Source organism: Atractosteus spatula, chromosome 4 (assembly GCF_055471065.1).
Source record: "Atractosteus spatula isolate fAtrSpa1 chromosome 4, fAtrSpa1.hap1, whole genome shotgun sequence".
Classification (NCBI taxonomy): Eukaryota; Metazoa; Chordata; class Actinopteri; order Semionotiformes; family Lepisosteidae; genus Atractosteus; species Atractosteus spatula.
Window position 1 is genome coordinate 73,588,266 of NC_142709.1, and position 24,769 is coordinate 73,613,034.

General features: G+C 43.6%; 2 protein-coding genes across 3 annotated transcripts in view; one reads left to right on the top strand and one right to left on the bottom strand.

The window, feature by feature from the left end:
• Positions 1 to 24,769, bottom strand: part of mcf2l2 (MCF.2 cell line derived transforming sequence-like 2) — a 64,698-nt gene that overhangs the window by 23,703 nt on the left and 16,226 nt on the right. For both annotated transcript variants that reach the window (XM_088913268.1, XM_088913269.1), the window contains exons 4-16: positions 21,138 to 21,228; positions 20,317 to 20,436; positions 19,285 to 19,401; positions 18,663 to 18,812; positions 17,923 to 18,047; positions 16,855 to 16,969; positions 16,048 to 16,167; positions 15,149 to 15,340; positions 13,924 to 14,115; positions 13,657 to 13,834; positions 11,570 to 11,673; positions 10,961 to 11,049; positions 463 to 529 (exon numbers count right to left, since the gene is read on the bottom strand). In XM_088913268.1, coding sequence (XP_088769394.1) covers positions 463 to 529; positions 10,961 to 11,049; positions 11,570 to 11,673; positions 13,657 to 13,834; positions 13,924 to 14,115; positions 15,149 to 15,340; positions 16,048 to 16,167; positions 16,855 to 16,969; positions 17,923 to 18,047; positions 18,663 to 18,812; positions 19,285 to 19,401; positions 20,317 to 20,436; positions 21,138 to 21,228 — 1,660 coding nt within the window. The remainder of the gene's footprint in view (positions 1 to 462; positions 530 to 10,960; positions 11,050 to 11,569; positions 11,674 to 13,656; positions 13,835 to 13,923; positions 14,116 to 15,148; positions 15,341 to 16,047; positions 16,168 to 16,854; positions 16,970 to 17,922; positions 18,048 to 18,662; positions 18,813 to 19,284; positions 19,402 to 20,316; positions 20,437 to 21,137; positions 21,229 to 24,769) is intronic.
• Positions 1,170 to 8,778, top strand: b3gnt5a (UDP-GlcNAc:betaGal beta-1,3-N-acetylglucosaminyltransferase 5a). The gene is made up of 2 exons (XM_088913270.1): positions 1,170 to 1,545; positions 6,154 to 8,778. Exon 2 carries the CDS (start codon positions 6,475 to 6,477, stop codon positions 7,612 to 7,614), a length of 1,140 nt encoding a protein of 379 aa, XP_088769396.1. The 5' UTR covers positions 1,170 to 1,545; positions 6,154 to 6,474; the 3' UTR covers positions 7,615 to 8,778.

Genomic DNA, 24,769 nt, shown 5'->3' on the forward strand with positions numbered 1-24,769 from the left:
CAGAGCTACGACATCTTCAGATTGCACAGCAAACGCCTTTTCTGTCCTTTTAAATGGAGAAATTAAACCTTCCAGATTTGACAGAGATAATACCAGTTCACTATTTCATGTTTTTATCTACTAGGAAATAATTCAATCCATTACTTCCACTTATTCCACTACAGTATCTGCATATTTTTATGTATAATAAAACAACTTTATTGTCAAGAACAAATTCCTACTTCTTCGTTTTCATGTATGCTAAAGTCTAGAATTGCGCCGGACCAGATCTTACAACAGATGAAAAAAAAAAGAGTTAAGATATGTGAAGATTATCTTCTTAAACTACAAAATAACTGTAATGTTCAAAATCAGGACAATGAACTCGGAAGTCCTAACAGCTTGCAATCTGTGCTTCAGTTGAGCTTCCCAGGCCGTTCTTCAAGGTGCTTCATTGTAGACAATCAATGCATCTCAACCCACCTCGATGATGCTCTGCAGTTCTTCTACATAGAGTCTCTCAGTCTCTATCAGCTCATGCATAATGTGCCTGCAAAGGAAATGGAGAATTATTTTAAAAGATTTCCATTGACTGAAAAAAACAAAGCCCAATCAATCTGTCATTTTGAAAGTGAGTCTGCAGTCTAGGTCTAATCACTTATTCTGATCGAGACTTAGTACTTGTATCTCCTGACCCTCCGCTCTCTGCTAGTGTGCAGATCCCCTGAAGGGCAGAAAGTGTTTGTAATTTCAGGGAAATATCTTTTTTTTTGTATGAACACAATAAAGTTCTCTGTTCTCACTTTTGAATGAAAATGAAACTGCTGATTTAAACAAAATGTTATGTCAGAATTTTTTTCTCACGGCTTTGGGAACTAACACCTCACACCTCACTGCCGGAAGATGGATTCCAACAGAAATCCATTCGACTATCAGTGAGAAACAGAAAGGGCTATGCAGGCATAGCAATGTAAAATGCAATTTTCAAAACAGATTGAACCACAAACTACACTACCGAAGACACACAGACATCTGAACTTGTGCCACAAGATACCCCAGTGATTCAGAAAAGCAGGTTTTCTAACACAAAACCTGAAAGAACAGTCCAGTGGGTAAGAAGATAAGGTCTGGCAGGTGAGTGGGAGTGTACTGTACAGTATACAGTATGGCTGTGTTGGGGTGTGGTTTCCAAGGCCTCTAGTAGCTCTTTAAAGTAAACAGTAGAGGAAATAAACTCCAGACTTTGTGTTTAAGTGTCTGTTTCAAATCCAGTTCAGATGACACAAAGACCAAGCCAGCTTCTGGTTGTAAAGAACGGGTCTGCTATCTAATCTTGATTTTTCTTCTTTTCCAGCAGCTGACTGGCACAGAGACAGAACCGTGATCGCCCGAGGGCTGATCTCTAGGCTGGAACAGCACTTCCTCCTTTCAGAAGGGAAGCTCAGCCCGGCTACAGCTGTATGACATTCACAGTTCTCTCACTGTTCTCAACTCAGACTGTTCTCACCAGGACTGCTGCCTCACCTACTGCACAGACGCTGGCCTGCATGTGGCTGCCGTACACTGGTAAGCAAATTCAATGATTTTAGTTATACAGAAATGAGAGTTTTTTTTCAATACTGTATGCTGTGTCATGTTGTGTGCTGGATCATACTGTTTTTGGCACTGCTCTGTGAACGGTTTTTATTTACTGTTGTCCTCACCTGTCTGTAGACGGACAGAACAGGCTGCGGATTAGAATTTCAGTGTACTTGTTACAAATGGCAAATAAACTTCGAACTTATTTTCTACAGTCTAAGTATAGTTATCTTTCCAAAATAAGCACAGTGAAGGAATTTCCTTTTAAAGGTGTTTAAAAATTGCACATCGAATGATATTTTAACTGGTTATATTGTGTACATGTTCAGCTTTGTTTTCCTTTCTTTCAAAGGAAAACTTTATAAAGAAAAAGACAGCGTCTTGATGTGATATGTGATGCAAGCTTTTTCATGTTTCTTTGTGGGACATATTTGCTTCTGCATATTTTACATCTTTGGTTAAACAGTAGTCTCTGCTTCAAGAATTACTGCAAATAATCTACAATTTATGTTTAATGGGAAATTAAAATTAATTTTAAGTCTGTAATTTCTCTGTACAAGGTTTTAGAAAGAGGTTAGATTTTGTAAATTCAGGGGAAGAACTGTGCGAGTAAAAATTAGTAAAATGTGGAGAATGTGAGATTTTATTGAAAAATAATAAAAATATATACTTAAGAATTGGGTTGGGCAAGAAATTTAATGCTTTATTATGAATACTTTTCTTCATCTTTTACTACATTAATGGTTCAGAAGTATAAAATGATTAAAGTGAAAACTTTTCGAAAATAAAACTAAGAGAAACATCTTTTTACAAAGGAGAAAATATGGAGAAAGAAATGCATTATATTATTTTTAAGGTACTCTTTAAAATTTTTAAACATAGACCACTGCCTTTAGGGAAGTGTATTATTCAAATGTGAGATGTTTAATCTACTTAAATCAAGTTAGTTGTCTACATGTTTCAGTTTATATGAATTGTAAGAGTATACACATTACACATTTCAATTTTTAAAAAAATATATAGCTTAATACAGCAGACATAACACATATTTGTGGGCGTGTATCTACACGTGTGAGTTTTTGTGTAGAAATATCAGAGGAATTTTAATTCAGGATTCAGTTTTAAATGAAACCGGTTTCTCTAGATTGCTCCTATCCTGATGTGTGAGATTTTAAGGGGGCAATGAGATATGTAATTTATTCTTCACAGATGGTAAAAAATAAGGAATATTTTCCAACCTGTCAACTAAAACAAAAAAAATTGTTAAAAAAGCATTCAAGCACTTAACAAGGGTTCTTAGTGGCTCATTCATCCCCTACTGGTTATGATTAACTATTTTTTCTAAGTATTATAACAACATAATATATTGGAGGATATAGATATGATTTTTTTTAAAATATATTTTTATGATTTGTCAATCACACAAATATTTTTAGCAAACAAAACCACATTCTCTGAATCATTGATCATTCGGTTATGAGCAATAGTTTTTACATTTTCTTATGACGTGACTGGTAGGCTGGTAATCGCTGTTGACTCAGGGCTCAGTTGTTGCATTTTTCAGGAACATGGCTGAGCAGACTTGCTGTTGTAATGGTATTTTTTTGTTGTTGCTGTTGTCATTGTTGCAGAACTGTTACACAGCTCTCAGCAGTTTTGTTTTGTCTGCTGCTTAAACCCCTCCATTATTGAGGGCCATGCTGCATTCCCGCTGAATCGACTTTTATATTCATTCACAATTAACCTCTCCTGGGACCCTGAGCTGTGCGCTCACAGGGTGTTTAAACTACGGGTGCAGCTCAGAGCAGGAAATGGTGCAGGGCTCTCTGGAAAAATGGAAACACCAGAGCCCGGGAAAAAGGAGATGGAATTATGAAAATAAACCCAGCAGTAAAGTACTGCATGACCTTTACAACACACCTCACCTGGAAGATCGTGTTCATTTTTGGTCACCGTATCAACAATAAGGATATTAGTGCCTTCGAAAGGGTTCAGAGAAGAGCAGCATCTCTCCAGTCTAGAACTAAAAAGATCGAGGGGAGCTCTGATCCAACTGTATAAAACCCTCAGTAGTCCCCTGTCAACCCAGGAGACTACTCCCCACTGAGCAGTGAAACTGGAAACTTAAGGGGATTCATTTAAAAGAGGGAATTGAAAACATGATTTTACATAAAAAGTTGTGGGTGTCTGGTACAGGGTCTCTTCCCCAGCCAGGTGGTGATTGTGTTTTAGTTCAGAGCAATTTGATTTAATGAACTTAGGAAAGAACTTGTGACTAGCGATAATTCTATAGCCTACAGTCTATGCTTTTTTACTGTTTTTTTTGGCTTTAGAAACATAAAGCAGTTTTGTTCCCGTGAGATGATTAATTGAAGATAAAGGGTATGGGTGCTTAGTGCCATTAACGCTAAAGAAAAGTTGGGTTTTCGTTCTCAATCTCTTCTATTTCCCACAATACCAGTTTCACAACCCATCCCCAACCCCCCAGCAGTCTTACAAACAGCGCTGCCTGAAACCTGGCGTTGCCCTGCAGTCTGTCAATAGGTGGGGCCTCAGCATGTATTGTAATACGAGTGCCAGTCAGTTTCTCCCCCTGGGTTTATAATGAAAGAAAAAAGTCCTCATTTCATCTCCATGCCCTCTGCAATAAGACATTTGCAGGATGTCTGGAGAGTGAAGTCATTACTAAAACTGGCATCTAGCACCTTATTTCCATGATTATTGACAACACTGTATGAATTTGTAGCTGGTTTCTATATCCTATCCCCACATTTAATCACTGTGATCTGCCTGCTAGCAACACACATGCAGGTGTTAGATATGCACAGCTGGATGGGGAACTGCTCTCTCATGTTTAAAGGGGATCTGCAATGCTCAATGCCATTTTACATTTCAGGAACATAAACGTACAGGTATTTAGAAAGAACAGAAAGATCAGCATTGAATGGGGCATTTCAAACCACAATGAAAGTGAAATGTACACAGTAAGTTGTAAAACCACCAATTATATCACAAAATAGACCAAAGTTCTAGGTATGCGCAAGGCCATATTCTGTGAAGAAGGCAACAAAACTTCCAGTGGGGTGTGCAGCCCTGTGACACTGTAAACAAGCAGGTTTGTGAATATATCTCTTTTAATCCAATAGAAATACTGCTCTCGACTTCGAGATGGTTTTGCTGATAAATGGAACTTATTCGTAAAGTCTGCCTGCAGATCACGTTGGAACATTTCTGTGGTGAAATGTCTGATGCACAACCTTTACTGATTCGCTAGACCATCTCATTACATGAGACTCATTACAGTGACTAGTGAGCAGGAAGGGCTGCTTCACGTCACGATTCGGTGAACTCTCGCTGTCGCCTGTGGCAAGACCAGGGGTTTGCGAAGACATGGTGACTTACAGCACTAACTTTCAAAAAGTTAATGATTTTGTACTTAATTCGAAATTTTGTGATACCATCAATTAATTTATTTTGATAACAAGATTTGGAGAAACTGGGACTGCAGGTCCCCTTTAAAACTTGCGTCTCCCAGTGGCAGAGCAGTGCATGGCAGAGCAACGGGTGGCCACTGTGACACTGCAATACCGGCCATTGCACAACTGGGCATGGTAGGACGTTGTGGTGTGTTCCTAGCCGAGTAACGTGGAAACTGAGTTGTGCAGTGAAGCAATACAGCTAGAGTGGAAAACACTATCATGGCGTTAAAGACCGGTGATACCATGTCTAAATGGTCTGCTCTGTTTTTGCTCTGTTACATTTGCTAGGTCTATTACATGTACACTACTGTACAACCTTTTCTGGCTTTTTGCAAAATGCCTAGTAGGATTTGTAAGTTTTGCAAGTCCGTTTACATTCAAATAAGCCACTGTTTGCAATGATAAGAGAGGTTTTGCTGCTTGCATTCAGATAAGCTACATGACTGATGAGAGTCATGGAGGTCCATTTGACACCTGCATTTGAAAAAAGCTGCTAGAAACATGTGCCTAGTATAAAACAAAAATGTTACTGTTTGTTATAAAGTACAACTTAATAATTTTAGAAGCTAGTAATAAGTACAACATAAAGCTTATTTGTTCTGGGTAGACAAACATAATTCGAATACAGACAGTATTTGCTTAGAAAACATGATATCCAACTTGCTTGAAACAAACCATGTTCTCAGGCACACAGATACATAAAGATATGCAATGAGTCTGGAAAATGTTGTATTTAAGAGCTGTAAACAACACCTGAATGACTGCATGTTGGTTGTGCATTTTTTGCAACTGCCATTTGTTTTTGTCATCCATGATCTCAAGTTTCTTAATAATTGTATTTCCTTATATGTTATTGCCTTATTTCAATTTCTTAATCAGCATTTCTGACAGGGAAGTACTCATTCTTGGTCATTTAAGCTGTCCCAGCACAAACTAGGGCTTTGATATCCATTATTCTTTGGCTGCCACCCTATACAAAACCACTTAAAACAAAAAGTCATCATCTCAATTTTTTTTAACCTTATTTTAGACGAGCCTTAAAAAGATTATTTTGTTTTTTTAATGATGAACTGTACTGGTCTTAACACCTTTCCCTTTTGTGCTTTTTTCTAACTAGAAATAAAGAAATGACCACCAGTAAAAACCACTACAATAGTCTTTGTGAAAGCAGCACAGAATCACTGTTCAATGTCATAAACCAGGACATCAGAGAGTGACAGTGAGACAGGACAAGCGAATTAACCAGAAATGGTCTTGGCTGACGTCTGACTCCCGTGGAATCTCTTAGGAGCCCTGACTCTTCTCTGTCCTGTGAGAACAATATGAAGGAGCTCACACAAACTGCACATTTTACATTGTGGAAGAACAGCAACGTTTACCCACCGAAGACTTTATACTGGACCTGACAGAGACAAGAGGAAGCTAGGAAGCTTGCAGAATGTTTTTAAATTTCAGAACAGTCAGGAAATGGAAATGCATGCAGCTGATGACAACGTGCTTCATAGTGTCTATTGTGACCATCTGCTGGGAGCATCTTGATCACAAGGTGGTAAGTCACATGAAGTCCTACTCTTACCGCTACCTCGTGAACAGCTACAACTTCGTCAACAAGAGCATGGTCATTAGCCGGGAAGAAGCTGAAAGCCTACACAACTATCCGTACTTGATCAATCACGAGGGCAAGTGCCAGAAGCAGAATGTGCTGCTTCTCCTCTTCGTGAAGTCACCTCCCGAGAACGTGAAGCGGAGACGGTCAATCCGGTCCACCTGGGGGAACGAGACCTACATACAGGCTCAGCTGCGCGCGACCGTGAAGGTCGTGTTCGTGCTGGGGGTGCACAGAAACCCCCTACAGCGAGAACGGTTCCAGAAGGAGCTCCTCGAGGAGGACAGCAGGCACGGGGACCTCGTCCAGCAGGGCTTTATCGATGCGTTCCACAACCTCACCATCAAGCTGATCCTGCAGTTCAAGTGGGCGCACTCCTTCTGCGGCCACGCCAGGTTCGTCATGTCTGCGGACGACGACATCTTCGTCCACATGCCCAACCTGGTTGGGTACCTCCGGGAGATGGAGCACAGGGGCGTCAAGGGCTTCTGGATTGGGCGCGTGCACAGAGGGGCGCCTCCCATCCGCAGGAAAGACAGCAAGTACTATGTGCCTTACGAGATGTACCAGTGGTCCTCCTATCCAGATTACACAGCCGGGGCAGGGTATGTGGTCTCAGGGGATGTAGCAGAGAAAATCTACCAAGCTTCCAGAACTCTCAATGCCACGCTCTACATCGATGACGTCTTCATGGGGATCTGTGCTGTGAAAATGGGGGTGGCAGCCCAGGAACACGTGTTCTTCTCAGGAGAGGGGAAGGCTCCCTATCACAAGTGCATCTTTGACAAGATGATGACCTCCCACGGTCATGTGGAGGATATCCATTATCTCTGGAAGGAGGCCACCAATTTAGAGGTTAAGCACACCTCCTCAGGGATAATAGGAAAGCTGTACTGTACGGCTGTAAAGCTGTACCTTCTTTGTAAACCATATCATTTCAACACTTACCCCTGCAAGGCAGCTTTTTCATAGTGTACACTCCCAGAAACATACTGATTGATTCTATTGATTACCTGCAGCATGTTGTTTTTAGTTTCGCTATATTATTTTCACATTTGCAGCTAGGCATTCTTAACATAAATACGGTGAGTGTTTTTCCAGGTTATCTTCCACATAAGGGAAGATAAAATAAAGTCAAACTTTTTTATGTTGCATTGAGTGATAAATGTCCACTCAAACATGGAATAGGAACAAGCATCTACAATTTCAGCTAAAAATCAGGTCCCTGAATCCTCTCTGTGTCTGCTGCTATCAGGGCACAGTGCTCACTGTAGGGTGAGTCAAGAACTGGGTCAAAGATCTGCGACACTGACCAGATGTGAATGTCAGTTTTAAAGCAGTCTAATTCGACCCACACAAACCAGCATCCCTTGAACGAATGCTGAATTGACTAGGGCTATTTTCTACTTGTTCATTTTGAACATTTTGAAATAACAAGCTTAGGCAGAATTTACTCTTTCTAAGGTCTTCATGAAACCACATCACATCCCGCTCTGTTAAAGAGCGTCTGTAAGGCATCACTCCCAAACCAGATTCGTTGGAACTGGAGTGGGAATGAATTTCACAGGGATCTGAAGAACAAATGATGGCCTTAGATTCAGCAGGCATTGGCTGAGGTTTGTCTTCGGCTGCTGCTACGAAGCAGATGTGACAGGGACAATGTGACGAGTCCACGTGAGTTAACCTGCACTTTCAGCTGTCGTGCTGTTGACTTGCACGAGAGCTTTCAGTGACTGTGAAGATTTTCTCAGAGGCGTGCCTGAGCTACAGTACAGGGCACCTGCAAGACCAGGTGAGAGATGAACACAGTCCCCCTTCAGATGGGGGGCAGACAGTGCTTCATGCCAGTCACAGAGCCAGAGGGCGAAGAGCTCATGAGGGGGAAAGACCAGGGGTCCTTCTGCCTAAAGGCAAACACCTTCTTCACAACAACGGTTTTATGATGCTGGCTGTAATTTACTGTTTCTATTTTATTTTTACAGAATGATTGTGAGAGTAGCCCTAGGGCTGATAATTGCAAACTGTTTACATTGAGCATGAGTACACAGGGGCTGTACTATGAATGCACTTGTGTGTCCATCTTATGATGTTTTTCCTCTTACTATTTAGTTATAAAAATACACAGCTCAGTGAGCATCTGGCAGTCTGTGTCAAATTCTTAAGTGTGTCAAGCAATTTCTTGTTGATACCACAGGTCTGATGCCCTAGTGCCGATAATACTATAGACATAATATTATCAATAAAGAAAATCAGATAAATCCTATCTGAGGACAAAATAAATCTTTTATCTGCTAAAAAATTCAGACATAACAAATTCAGACCAACTAATAAAAAATGCAAACCACCTGCAAATTCAAAATGTCAAAATAAAGACAGAATGGCAACTCTGTTATCACACTGAGTTTTTAAATTTAGTTTTGGAAATGTTTTAGTTTTGAGTTTATTCCAATTCAAAACTCTCTCTCTATATAAATATGTATTTTCATTTCCCATCATTATGAATCCAGTCAAAAGCCAAAGTATGTTTTACTCTGGAAAGCAGTTGACAACAATACATTCAGGCTATGAAACAGTTAAGATATACAGTATCGGTGTTCAAGCACCAGAAAAGAGCAGGATACAAAATTGTGCGACTCCACATTTTTCAAAGTTAAAAACATAAAGAGACCACAAACTACAGAGATAACTATCTCTGCAGGTTTTACGATTTTTACTAAAATGACAGTTCATTAGATTGTAAGCCACAATATTAAAATGTGTTGCTGAACGTGCCGGGTTTCTCTTTCGGTCAGTATTCCCTTAAAACCTACATACAGTACCATTGTGTAGCCACACACAAACTTGAATGTTCCATAATGTCTCTTTAGTTGAGCCAAACTTTTCATATTTTCATAATCTACAAGACTTGTCCATCAAACCATTTACTGTATTCACTGTCCAAAACTCCATATATTAAGGAGACTTATATAAGTATGAAAAATGGAATTCACCCACTATCCAAACAGACAACATCAATCTTTGTGAAAAGACACATTTCCTGTTCTCTGTTCTTGAAAAAATGTTTTGGTTTCTCCCTCTTGGCAATCCTAATAACTTTTTCCAGCTACTCCTGAAGCTCAGTATACACTTTTTTATCTTTGAATCTAGTGCCCTTTTACACAGTTTGTAATGTGCCCTCTTCCTTTGATTTTTTGTTAAATCAAGTTTCTTGAAGTCCTCATTCGAAAATTCAAAAGATAGAATTTGGTTAGATACATTTCTCTTGAAGCAACTGCAATTTACTTCATTTAAGTTAAGCGAAAAAACTTGAAGATACACCTTCTATAAGCATATAAAATGCGAGTCAACAGGTGACAAAGCACTATTGGCCACTTTCCATGCTGAAAGTGGTGATTCTTCAGTGAAATTTTATGTCGAATTTGCAGAAATATTTATCTCCATTTTTATCAATGTATGCATTGTGTATCCGCTTTGCTGCAAAAGGGGTGATTCATGCTTTATCATGTTCTCACTGCATTTTACTTGCCACAAGTTTTCTTTTCTACTTCTCTATAACAGCTCAGTAGTTAAAGACAAAGGTAAAGTAAGATGGCTTGCAAAACAAAGGCATTTAAAAATACACATAGGAATTAGCCATCATTAAATCTGCAAAAAGTCAAGTTATAATATTGTAGCGCTTTCGGGTTCATGTGGGTGCATGACAATATAATACCTGCCTGCGCTCCATCAAAATACGAAACACGGGGCCCCTCAGAAAAGACACACCAGAAAACTGAAGCAAATGGATGGAGAGAGTTCCTCTTGGAAATAAGTGAAAGAATGATTGATGTAACACTTTACCTTTCTGATGAAGAGTTAAGAATCTGTGTTACCAAAAAATGTGGGACTTTCATTGAGATGAATTATAAAAAGGCAAATGTGCTGTAGGATTAACAGGTCTGTAGTGATTTCTATTCAAGTTGAAAACTCCACAGCACAAATCCACAGTTCTCTGTAATTCACTCCTTTGGAAGGAAACTGAGAACCTCTTCTAGTGGTCTTAGGGCCAGAACCTGCCACTGCTGACTTCATGGGACAAGCTGATACTACATTCCCATTTTGTAGGCTGATTTATAAAACCAGAGCGGGTGGGATCTCTGCGGGGCTGGTGATGAAATTTCAGACAAGCTCAAATCTAACACTAGTGAACACTAGTGATACTGAAACGTCGCCAACATCCGGGTGTCCTGCCTGCTGACTTAAAGGCAAACATGTGTGCACAGACACCCTGAGAAACACCATTCTGCATTCTCCCGGCTCCCAGGCGAATGGGCCCTACCTCCGGCGGCTGGACAGGCTCTCCTCTGTCTCGTTGGTCATCAGGACATGGCTGGTGCCCCCCTGGCTGGCTTCGTGCATGACCTCGATCTAAGCACAGAACAGAAACGGCGCTCAGCTGGCAGGCTGGAGCGCACAGCGGTGCCAGCCGGACTCCTGGGCAGCACAAAGGCGCAGGCAGAAATGAGTTGCCTTTTCTCAGGCTCTTTCTTCTGCTGCTACAATGTAAATTATTTTGAGTTTCATGCTAAGGAATGGTTTAGCAGTTGATTTAATAAGAAAATCGAAATAGAAAGAAACTCTAATTACAGTGCAGTGATTTGATGGGAGGTATACCCTACAACAGCAGATGATATTTGTGGTATCGTGTTTCTGAATTTCAAAAGCACAGGGATATTTTAACTGAAATATTTTAACTGAAAACAAATTTTGTTGCAATATTTAATAGGAATATGTCATACATGCATGTACTCTTAACTTCTCTAAATCTATGCAAATTATGACAAATAATTTAAAGAATTATTTTAATAGCTGACTTTCAAGGTTAGATTCTATGTCTTTTTTCCAAGTGAAATTCATTTGCACAAGCAAAACACAGGCCTTGATTTACCTTAATTCCCCCTTTCGTTTTTCGGACATTTTTCCGTTTCGCTATGTCTGCTTCAGTGGGTGCTCTGGGTATACTGGAGGTGTCCGAAACTCTGCGATTCGGTGCTGCGACAGAGAAAGTTATGTTTCTTCACTAGATAAAACACAGCTAATCATTTGAAATAACTGAACTGACGAAAGAGAGGTGGAAGAAAAGACTGAAATCACTTTCAGAGGGATGAGATGGATACAATTTTATGTGCTTGTTTTCGCTAAATCATTTCAATAATGTGGAGTTCACCTATAGAGATTTTAAAATGAACTATTATTTTTTAATATAATACCAGAAACTAATAACACCCAAACTCATTAAGCTGTATACTACATTGTTTTCATGCAACAAGTCTGATTAGCCTGTTATGGAGTCAATGCTCCTATAACTCCAATGACTAGATTTTATAGTCCAGTGGATTTGAGATGCATTCAAGCTTTGTGTGGGCTGTACTTTCAGAGGTTCGTTTTGAGACAGTGACTTGGATCTGGTGTCAAACCTCGTTTTCTAAAAATCACAAACAACAGACCATGCCAAGATTCCAGAAGTGATGACACCCGTTTTGTCACATACTGTATAGACTCTGATGTGTAGTTTTTATAAAAAAAAAACATTCAACAACTGCTAAATCTTCCCTCTCTCTAATGGAGGCTCCACATGTAGCAGTAAGCCTGAACTGGGGTCCTTTCATTCATGCCCTCTCTGCCATCACTCCCCTGTGCAGTATTTTCTTTGCACCCTTCCCTTGTGAAAACAAATCTATTGTCCACGACTCTCCCATTGCACCCCGGCAGTTCTGCCCCTCGACAGGACAGCTTTCCCAAGGCTTGACTTTATCTTATCTGTGTCTGACAGAGCACGCAAATCTGCCGGCACCATGGGAACTTCATGTTTGGATAATTAAGCCACCCCCTTGAGCACTGAAACTTGCTATCTTGCTCAGAGCAGACAGTAACTCCTTGGTCTGAGCGCCCAAGATCAGATGGAATAAAATCAGTAGCCCTGACGCTGAACACAGGCGGCAATCGACAAGCATGTCAATATCTGCAAGATACAGCAAAGTACCAAGGGTACTGATACTCTTCAGTGTACAGCTGATGTACATGAAGATCATTTATACTCAAATGTGTGAGAAAACCAAAGACAAACACAGGCTTTATGATTCTTTCACAATTTCTTAGACATTCAGAAAGACGACTTCTAAATAAAAAACAAAAACATTCCGAACCTGGGGCCTCCAGGGTGGCTTAGCTAGTAAAGGCTCCGGCCAAGGGTGAAGGCCGGGCTCTGCGAGCATGGGTCAGAGTCCAGGCCCAGTCAGTAGCCCGGGAGCCTGGGAGGGGAGTGGCCAACCCCCACACCTGCCCGGAAAGAGCTCACGGAGGAGGGCTTGAACTCCCCCCGGCCCACCAGCACGCCGCCCCATCGGGATGCAGGGGGGTGGGGGCCGGGGGGGAGAGGTGTGGTGGGCCGGCTCTGTTTTACAGACGACCTGCTGCTGGAGGCAGCTGAGGCCCCTATTACTGTAAACAGACACAGTGGGTGAGACATAGTTAGTCAGATCATTGGTGGTGGTTAAGTCTACATTCTCACGTGGGGTGTAATTGGTACCGTTTGGGGATATTCCCGCTTCCACGGTGCGTGTTTGGGTTGGGAGTTTGACAGCAGTATGGGGAAGCTGCTGAAGTGGTCCATTTGTGTATTAACTGAAAATCCCTCCCATAAGGCCTCCTGGACTTACTCTGACGTCCATCGTGAGTTTTAATGTGTTGGGATCTCTTGAAGGGTGGGGTCTGTTAGAGTTATGCTTTCCTAACCGGTCCTGACACACACTCATGATTTGTGCTCGATGTGCTCATGCTTGCTTGAAACGTGTCAGAGCTGTGGGTGTTTGGAAACATCTACTCTAGCCAGACACTGTAGCCAGTTCCCAACAGTTCTTCTGGAGACTTGCGTGACGTGACTATGAAATTAACAAGCTATTGACAAAGCGCAGAACTGGCTCAGTGCACCAGCCTCCTCGTGCTTGCAGCCAGTCTCGTGCCCTGGTCTCTTACTGGGTCCACTTGTCCTGGACGTCTTTGGAGAGGAGCGCTTCGGGGACGACTCTGGCCGAGGAGCAACAGGCTGCACAGGCCGGGTCTGCTTGGCCGACAGCTTCTTCAGACTGGCCTGTCTTTTCTCAAACATTTCCTGCACATCTTCCAACATCTGCAGGGTTTTCAGGACGTTGACCTGCCAGAATGAATAAAATGAATAAATGCATGAATCGCCAGCCCAGGAGAGCTGGCGGCGGGAGCAGAGAGCGATGTCCCGGCCCACACCTTGACGGCGGGAGTGAGGATGATCTCGTGCTGATTGTGAAGGTCCTTCAGGCCGCCCACGTCACTCTCTTTAGCCGTCTCGAGAAATGCTTCGATATCGTTCAGAGCAGCTTCCGCCCCTTCCTGCGACTGGCACTTGTCCACTTGTTGAGAGGCCAGGAGGTAGACGCCGGAGTCACACCACTGCCGCACCTGCACAATGGACACCATGGACACACCTTGTCATGAGGGAAGCCCATTAAGACCCGCAAGCAGCACCCCTGCTTACTGAAAATCTCAGACAGTTGTGACCCCAGACTTAGAGGGACAGCAACTGTATATGCTTATAAAATACACACATTTTTGTTTTTGTGGTGCATGTATGTTAACAAAATCATACTTAGTGATCCAGAAATAACTCACATTTGCCTCTTCAATGCCTCACATAATACAACAATTACCTTACACACAATGCATCAGTGGCAATCAGATTCATTTTATTCACTATTATGTTTTCACATATATTTACGTGTGCATTCAGAATGTATGTTCAGCCCTGTCGCTTTTCAAGCTTCAGAGTCAGTTTTTTTCAAGTAATCCAGAATTACCACAGGTGAAGTCTTAAATGTGCGACAGCAAATCGTAATTTGAATAAGCTAATGAAAGCTTAACATAAGAGTGTTCACATGTATCTGCTTGTCTGCTATAACAATCCACTATTAAACTCACTTTTCGGAATGGAAGGAGCAGAGCTTCTGAACCTGCTGCTGCTCTGAAGGTCAATGGTGCTATAAATACTACTAGAAGCTAAACCACAATGCTGCTTTTTGAAAACTGTTTGCCTACTCCACTGTGGTGCCACTGAGCTGGTTTATTTTAAAGTGGTTTTCCTGTGCCAGCTCATCAGGGCCTGGAGGCAGCCATAGCCACCTCAGGTTTTCCACTTCTCTTCTTCTCTTCAGAACCACAAGGCAATTAAAATGGTGATTATCTCAGCATATCTGAGTGTCTGAACGACAGACCCGTAAGTGACGTATTTAACCACTATGTTTGTGACTTTTCAACAGTGATGGTGTAACAGGTGTAGACATTGTCAGTGTACGGCTCTCTCGCAAGCACAGTTATCATCTCCTAAACAATGATCAGCGTACTGTATGTATTCTTCTGCAAATCGGGAAGCATGGAAAGGAAAAGAATCCGACACACTGCTGTTAGATAGCAGCTGAAGCGTGGGGTATCTGTTTACCTTGTCCATGTGTTTATGGATTTCAAGGGACTTTCCCAGTATGTCATACTTTTTTTTCGCCTCGTTAGTAAAGTCGTCACAGATCCTTCTGAGCTCCACACACTTCGGCCTGATGGAGTCCACGGCGTAATGATTGCTCTGGATGAGCTGGTCCCCGCGCACTGCATACAGCTGTGCTTTTTCCAAGCATTCCTGTAAAACGCACGGCACAGAAGACCATTCATACAAATTATTTCCGAAGGAAAACTGCTTGGTCCCAAGTGGAGACTGGTAGGCAGATTTAACATTTCGCACAGTGACCCCAAAGAGAGAGTTTAATCACAGAGTACCTGTACCTGCAGCATGAACTTCGATGGAAACACAGAGGAAATAACTACAGAGACACTATAAAACTTGGGAATAGGGTTTCACGAAATAAACGTATCCTGTGAATGACAGTCCCAGGGCAGGACACTGGCACTCAAGACACAGGAACTCCAAGCTGAGCAAACAGTCGGCTATGAATAGACTTACCTGTTGCAAAATGAGGTAAACTAAGTTGTATACTGTTTACTTCAGAGGAGAAGGAAAGTCAAGGTCTCTGCTACATGTTAATGCCATGTAGTCCATGTTAAGAACCTTTGAAAACAGGACAGGCACCATGGCTATATCCATGTGCATATTTTCTTCATCCCACCTGCCTAAATTTCCCCATTACTTTTATTTGGCAAAGAGAAGCCCTTCTCTTCTCTGCCTGATCCACTGTGTAGATGGGCTCTTTCTAACTGTGCGATGGAGTCAGCCCCTTCCTGCACACACAGCAATTTTCTGATGCTGGGAGATGGAAATCATTGTGTAGAATTTACAGAATTTTCATTGTTAGATCAGTTTTAGTCTGTAAGGTTTGGTGCAGTGTCTACCTGTGCTTTCTCCTCTAATGTCTTCAGGTCCTTCAGAAGTTGTTCCACGTGAGACACAGAGTCTCCTATGTCTGTGAAAGCAGCCTGGGTTTCCATTAGACCATCTAAAGCAACTTTTACCTGTCGAACAAAAAACAAAAACATTTTTTACAAATAATCACTTCCACCCTTCAAGTCCTTTGCATTTTCTCTCCAGCTAAAAGAAGTTCTGCTACACTCCCAACAAGAAAGAAAGCTGATTTTTCATTTCATATCCATTTAATGCAACAGCATGTCAATCACCTACATGTAATTTCTTATTTTGTCTGCCAATGGTTGTCAGATTTTGTCTGCCAATGGCTGCCTAAGCAATTCTTTCGTGAATAGGAGATGTCAAAGATGTCATGGTTTGAGCAGCAGGTATGTCCACCCCTTCAAGCAAAGACCATCCACACTTGACTGACCTCATCACAGTTTGTTTCTGACGAGGTGCTGCTCAGGCTTTAACAGGGCTTAGGGCTGCCTCTGAAGAGCACTGACCTGACAATCGGGGATGATCCCCAAGACTCTCAAGGGGTTAATATCTAGATTCACCACAGAAAAGTACATTCGCTCTTCAACCCACAAAGTTCAATATTCCAACAATCTCCTTAAAACAGTAATGAAATCATTATACAGTTTCTCTTGCTGAAGACCGTGGGTGTTTTGCAACAAAATCATGTCTTTCAAAGAAACAGATAATTAACCTTCCGTTCTTCTTCTTCTTAAAACCACTCAACCAGTGATGCCTACTGTATATGTATCTAAGCTTCTTGTAAAAAGGCTTACCTCGCGAAAGTCTTGTTCAAAATGACGTAACTGCAAGCACTGTTCAAGTTTCAGATGGTGTTTAGACCAAAATTGTTCAAAAGCATTTTCTGTCTCATCCAGCTGCGCCAACAACCTATGACAGAAACATGCCCATTGAAAGCCATATATTCTCTCTTCTGCTTTCAGTTTGCAATGGAATACTGCACTTGTACACCAACACTGGTCATAAAGCTTTCCATAAAAACAAAACTCCTATCATTTCTTTTGCCCCATTGTGTGTTTTTGTACAGTATGTGGGAAGTGACAATTATTGTCCCACAACATCATTTTATCTTTGCATGGATTTTCTGTCCCTCTGCCCATCCACACAACCTGTAGATGCTCCCAAGGGCAAGAAGTACAGGAGACTGTCAGGGTGAAATCAGCATAAGGTCATCCTGCGTATGAGGAACTTATTATATAACCACACTCCAGTGTTGAAAACCATGAGAAAAGTGAAAGGACCCTTCAGATATTTTATCAGGTCTGACACAAAGAGTGAACCAGCACGGTACAGTATAGAGTCAGATCAGATACAGAATAACTGAGAATATTCATCATTGTTCAACAGTAGTGGATCCTGTAAAACTGCCGCTGTGTGGCAAAACGTATTACTAAGTTATACATAAAGTGTACATTTAAAACACACACCCTGGATGGTATAGGACAGGTACCACGGGCAGGTATGAAAAACGTGGAGAACGCTGGAGTGCCTTCTAACTCAGATGTAGTTTTGAGATCTATTGTGATATAGACAGTAACGGCCCATCAGTCTAGATGCTCTTGGTTCCCATCAGAGGACGCCAGTCCATCGTGGGGCCGACCCCCCGCGAGGTTGGTCCGCACTCACACAGCTGGGGGGCTGGAGGCACTGGGGCAAAGTACAAAGTGCGACAGCAGTGTCTGCAGCAGGGACTCGAACCCACAACCCACCAGTCACGAGTCCACAGATCCACCCATCACCTTACACTGACCCCCTACATTGCGTAGCAGTTATTTATAACTGAAAAAAGAATATACTAAAATCCGAAGTTTACAATTACAAACCTTTCCACCGTTGCTACATTCTCCTGCTCATCGGGGTTGAGCTTGTAGTTTGCATTTTTGGTTGCTTGTTCCTTAATACAGGAGAGCAGTGTGGTCCCTTGTTTCATTGCCACTTTCAACTCATCCTGGCACAAGAAAGAAAGGAAAGAATTCAGAGCATAAGAAACGTTATAACTGAGAGACGACCTGAGCAATTAATCTAAAATACAAACAGGAGAGTATTAGATCCACCCCCATAATAAGGTCCTGGGGAAAGATCATTGGTACAATAAGGTTTAGCTGACAAAGACCACCGAGGTTGACACTGAGTAGCTCGTGTTCAAGGTGCAGCAGGAGACGTTGTAATAGCCTGATCTGTTCTTTCACGTTACAACCTGCTGGATGGCCTCCTCTGCAGAAACAACACAGAGGGTTTTTTTTTTGCAACAGTTTCTGCAGTGATGTAAAGATGTCTAAAGGTGTTCATACTGATTTTTGTGACTTGTTAAATGTTTATTTGTTTTTTGATATGGACAAAGACATTCCAATTCTCTCACCCTCGTTCACCCTCGATACAGCGACGAGTTTCTGTGTTATACCCAGGAGAAGGGTTATATTTCCACTGTACAAGCTAAACCTTTGCTGGTTCCTAATGTTGCTTCCTCGTTACCTGCAGGTCGTTACTCATTCCAGCGCTGGACTTGGCAGAACTCAGCCCTGTCCTGCGAGAGGGTGTTTCCCCGCCCAGCCTCTCGTCTTACCTTCAGCTTGTTGTGTTTCTCGGTGTGGGAGCCCAGGAGGGCCTCGGTGCTCTGCACCTCATTCGGGAGCTCCGTCTCCGCCAGATCGGTGCCGAACTTCTGCAGCACCTGCGCCGTGCTCTTCACTGTCACAGCAAAGTTCTCGATGGCCTGCAGAGCCGGGGGCATCGAAGGGCAGACACAGGGTTTAGGACATAAGACTGCTGCCGTGTGTCTCGGGATGATCTGACTCTGCCCTGCCTCTAGCACCCAACACAAGGCGGCCAGGCAGGTAAAAGCAATCAACTGCTGCTGTTACCATTCTAATAAGATAAGTAATCTTCAGATTTGTTAATTTCAGCACAAAATTCAAAGGGGTGGAAAAAAAATATATGCGAGGTATAACTACAGGGTCCCGTCTGACAACATCACACCTAATAATAAAGCTGCTGTAGGATATCAGAAACACTGACGTGGTCACATGACAGATAGACGCTGGAGAGAGCTGTTGTTTGTGGAAGTCAGGAGAGGAGGGTGGGAAGCCTGGACAGGCCAGCGCCCAGCAGACACACTGCAGAGCCATGGCTGGACCCTGCCTCTCTCCCCCCTCCCCCCCCCAGCCGCGCGGCTGGGCCACACTCACCGTCCGGTGGTGGATCCACTGGCTGTGGCAGTACTCCAGGCTGCCCCCCAGCTCGGCTGTCAGTTGGGCTTTATCCACATAGCCGTGCAGTTCGGAAACCGAGTTCAACATGACGATCTGGAAAAGCAAAGTGGGACCCATGGCTGCACACGCCTCCTGGAGGCACCGGCAGGCCCGGCCCGTGGCGGGACCGCGTCGGCCATGCCCGTCTCTCGGTGCCGGCGCCACCGCGTGGCAACACCAGCTCAGCGTCACGGGAACGTTCCAAACACAAACACACAGGTCTTTAAAGCCTCGTAACACCCCTCTTTATGAGTGCGGCGGCGGATGATTTGGTGTGGGAGAGGTCGTGACAAGTGGGGCTTCTGTATGGTGAGCCCCCAGAACCCCGAACACCCCCCTCCTGAGCTCTTGCTGCAGGCGGTTTGGCGTGGCCTCGCGTGTCATGGAGATCTTGTGGGTGGAAACACTGAGGTACAGGACAGAGCAAGCAGGGAGGGGAATCCCTTTGCTGCTGAACTGCAGAAGACCTCTTTTCTTACTTGCATTCACTGAAAGCCGAAAGCCTTCAGAATTGTCCGCACGATTTTATTTATTAAGGGCTTTTAGTCATTCATTCGGAGTGAAGCTTAAGCGTCTCACTATCTCCATGAACACAAAATGAACGCTGCACGAATAACTAGGACAAAGTGCACTAAAAAGATAATAATGTGCTATTTATAAGGTAAAGTGCTGCTAGTTTGATCCTAGTTTGACAGGGACCCAGACAAGTGCTGAAAAAGTGTCTTTACAGCTGTGTCCTTTATTTGGCTCCTGGCCAGCACTGGAGCCAGTTCCAGTGTGAGAAATCTGGGTTTGCATACCGGTACATGGAGAATTCAAGCAGCTGAATTCGTATTTCTCTCACACACCCCCACCACCAGGACGTGCTGCATGTTAGGACACACTGTTTTCACCTTCGGCAAGACACTCGTGTTCAGGACAGGGACCGACTATATCGCTCAGACCTGGAGGAAAAGGGCACATGCTTACCGGTACCTTCATTTTAAAGTCATCCCGGTGGAGCCTGATTCCAATGTCAGCGATGGCTCTCTGTAAGAAGCGAGAGGGTCGGAGAACCAGAACCAGCTGCAGGTTCCCTGGAAACGCCCCCTAGGGGCCACAAGCAGAACAGCAGCTGTATAAAACTGTCAGCGCCTGCAAGGTTCGCTCACAATTAACAGCAATTGGGTTTATGTTTATTTGGCTCATCGGACCAGAGCTCAGGCTGGTTTCTGTGGCATTAAGCAGCCTAGAGAGGATGTGATTCCCCCCCGGGTGGGACTGTGGTCCATCTCAGGGATGATCCCCCCAGCAATACTGGTCCCCACAGCTGAGAGGACTGGAGCCACCGGGTAAAGTACCTTGCTCAAGGCACAACTGCAGGGACCCGAACCCACAACCCGCCCGTTATGACAAACTACCCACTACACGATTTCATCCCCATGCAGCCCAATTCCTGTTGCACTTCACAGAAATCCCTGAAGGATTTTAGGCATTACAGCCAGTGACTGCAGCAGAGCTCTGCTGCCTCCTCTCAGGACTGCTCAACACTGCAATACCCCCCACCTGCCCTGTCCGGGATGAGTCAGAAGGGCCCCCAGCAAAACCAGTCTGGGGAGCAGGACTGCTGGTGTGGATTCTCACACAAACCTTTCCAGTAGACTAACGAAATGACGAAATTTATACTTTTAAAATAAAGAAACACAAAATTCAAGAAGAAATCTCCAAATCTCGCCTACAAGACAAACCCACACAGGGAAGCCCAGGTCAACACAAGTGAAGTGCTGTTATGAAGACACAGAAGCACTCACCGCGATCCTCATCAGCGATGCTTTCACAGCGCTCCATTTGTCTCTCCGCCGGTCGATGATTATAATGAAGCCAATGCTGGCTGCCTCCAGGCTGGACAGAGGAAACAAAGGGTCTATTGAATGTTTGTCATTTCTGCAAGTGGCAGATACACAACGAATTCTAATGAATCCATTCATTTAAATTGTAGGGGAATATAACAACAGCAAGGTCGCTAACGAGAGGAGGTCCCTCAGACCTTCTTGCTTATTCACTGGTTAAGTACTGAAGTGAAGCTCAAGTTTCATCCAACCGTTTCTTAGATGAGCCCAGAGTCTGGGCCTCAACCACCTGACTGGGAAGACTTTCCAGACACCTGCTACTCTTCGAGAAAAGAAGAGTTTGTTATTCTCTGTGCCTTTGAATTTGCAATTGTGATCCCGAGTCCTTGTTTAGCTACTTAGTCCCCTGCGCTGACCCTGTACACTTATACTGCACACTCGAATCAAGACTCCTCTTTGTCCTAGACTGAAAAGATTTAGCTCCACGACCCCGTCCGCATACTGTATGTTGAAAGGATTCATTCTTGCTTATATCTGATCTCTTTCTAAGGCTATACTATTCTCTTTGTGGTGTGGAGACTGAACGATGCCGTCCCATCATCCAGTGGGGCTGCACACTGGTGGTGGTGGAGGGGTCCCCATTACCTGTAAAGCACTTTGAGTGGAGTGTCCAGGATAGCACAATACAAGTGTAAGAAATCATTCTTCTTATAGTATTATTATTATTATTATTATTATTATTATTATTATTATTATTAAAAGTGGACACAGTCTCATATGTCATATTCCATTATTTTGTAATCAGTTTTTTCTTTGTATCACTGGACAGGATGCTGCCTTACTGGCTATCTGATTGTTACTGATGGGTATGCTGTAAACCGAATAAAAATAATATTTTAAAAAAGTGGACACAGTATTCTAAGTGAGGTCTGATTAGTAAATTGTAATTTTAAGTGTAAATTCCCTGGATTCTAATGTAACATTGTTGCTCTGCTCCCAAGCATTCTGTCCACTTTTTTCGTTGTTGTTTCCACTCAGTGCCTTAACGAGCACAGAGGAGCTACATTCCTGCAGCTCTGACTCAGACAGGTACAGTATCTGTACAGTGCGCATTCCTGCTACCGGTGGGTGTCACTGCGCTTATTCATGTTCCTTTTCATTTGCCTGGTATCGAATCTGCCCAAATGACATTCTTCTCTTTAATTGTTCTTAATTCGCTTGCATTGTGCCCCGGCGTGCCACAGCTCGCAGCTGTCTGTCTCCTCAGAACACGTTTGCAAGAAGAGTCAAGCACCCCCCAGGGCTGAGAGGACAGGTTAGGACCTGGCCTGACGGTTCCAACCACCTGCCGCAATTATTCCATCATATCCATCATATTTAAGCCCTGTTCTTCCTCTGATCTCACGCTCTGTCATGGAGCTACCTTCTGACTCGGGTAGTGCTCTCAGCATCACTAGCCTGCTTCCCTTCCAGTGAGAAGTCAGACTCTGCTCTCCCACCTGCTTCGGCAATCTCTGTCTGCCCCCCCTCTCCCACCTGCTTCGGCAATCTCTGTCTGCTCTCGGCCGTCTCCGAGCCTGCTCCTGCGCTCTTCGGCCTGTCAGCAAGACGCTGCTCTCCATCTGCTCGCTGAGCACCTTGCTGTTCTTTCTGCTTTTGCCTCACCCCCTGGTTTTGGATCGTTTGTAAATGTATCTTGTTTGCTAATTAGATTAGAATCTAAATCACGAAGAGCAAAGAGCCAGAAACACATCCCTGCGCTGCACCATTGCTCAGGACTGCCCAGTGAGAGGAGAAACATGCTCTCTAGAGGTCTATTAATATTAATAAATTCCCTTATTTCCAGGACCAGGTCATTTATGATCTCCTTGAGGACCTGTGGGTCAGTTTTGCTGAGAGCCCCCAGTAACATGACTTCATGACAGGGCTGGGCAGCCCTGGTGCTGGAGGCCAGTGTGACTGCAGGCTTTCATTCCAGCTCAGCCCATAACCACCTGAATCAGCTCACTGCTGGCTTACTGGGACCAGACTGGCACACTGTCTCCCGCTGTCTCCCACTGTCTCCCGCTGTCGCCCCCTGTCTCCTGCTGTCTCCCGGCTGCCCTCCCAGCTCAGCCCCGGTCTGAAGCAGTCATAAAAACACAAGTTAAATATTTATTTAGCAGGTTTACTGTGTATGAAAATGAGAAGCTAAGCAGGTGTGAGCCTGGTCAGTACCTGGATGGGAGACCTCCTGGGAAAAACTAAGGCCACTGCTGGAATAGGTGTTAGTGAGGCCAGTAGGGGGCACTCACCCTGCGGTCCATGTGGGTCCTAATGCCCCAGTATAGTGACGGGGACACTATACTGTAAACAAGCACCATCTTTCGTATGAGACGTAAAACCGAGGTCATGACTCTCTGTGGTCATTAAAAATCCCAGGGTGTTCCTCGAAAAGAGTAGGGGTGTAACCCCGGCATCCTGGCCAAATTCCCCATGCCTCCTAATAATCCCCTCTATGAACTGGCTACATTACTTTGATCTCCCCCCCCCCCCTCCGATTGCAGGCGGAGCGACACGCCGGTTGGAGTATTTCTCGGTCGCAGTTAATGGCAACGTCAGCTCAAAGATTTGGTTCAAACCACCAAATGGAGACGGGCGTGCCGACAAGCGGACCCTGCTGATGCGGGATTAACGCTAGGATGAGAGAGAGACTGTGTATGAAAATGAAAAGATAAATGTTTATTTCCTGCTGAAAGGAAAAGAAAAGCGATACAACATTTTGGCTGTGGAGCTTCTTTGGGCGTCTCCTTTCTTTTCCTTTCAGCTGGAATAAACCTTCACCTGTTCATCTGCTGCCTGTGCATGCTGACGCAGCTCCCTGCTTGATGTTTACTATCTATATATTAAACAATTGTGTCTACATATAGACTTAGTGTATTCTAGTATTGAAATTATACTATAACCTATTATTATTATTCACAATTATTATCTCAAGTTGTTTTTAGAAACTTTATCTTAAGCCAACAGTTATGATTTGACACTTTCAAACGCCCCTGTGCACTAGGCTAAGATAATTATGCTCATTTTAAATGGTCTCTCCAAAAACCTGCAGTGAAACATTTAATGCCAGTGCAGGCTCTGGAGCTTCTCACAAGCTGGTTTAGAGCTGGTTCTCTCACGTGGTTTACAGGTGCCTTTTCTCCTCAGTTCTGTGAGCAGGGCCCGTCTAGGAGCAGGTGTCAGGTGGCTCTGCAGGGCACATCCCAGACTGACACGGGAGGCCTCGGATGTTGACAGTGCGCAGAGCTCGGCAGTTTAATTATTCAGCATGTTGTGCCAGAGCCTCATGCAAACTTTAAGTCAGGCAGCATGGGAGAGGAGTGAGGGAAGCCCATCACAAGATGACTCAAAATGAGAACAGTTCCCTCTCTGCCCTGAAACAGCTGTTGTGAAGTTCAGCTTCGGGATTAAACAGTTGAAACGGACATTGTTTAGGTGGACTGTGAGAACAAAATAGGATATTCACTCTTCGTGGAACTTCGTGTTTTGCTTAACTGGAAGAAGAGATTAGATTACATATTGGGAGATTTGTATTACAGAATAATGGTGTC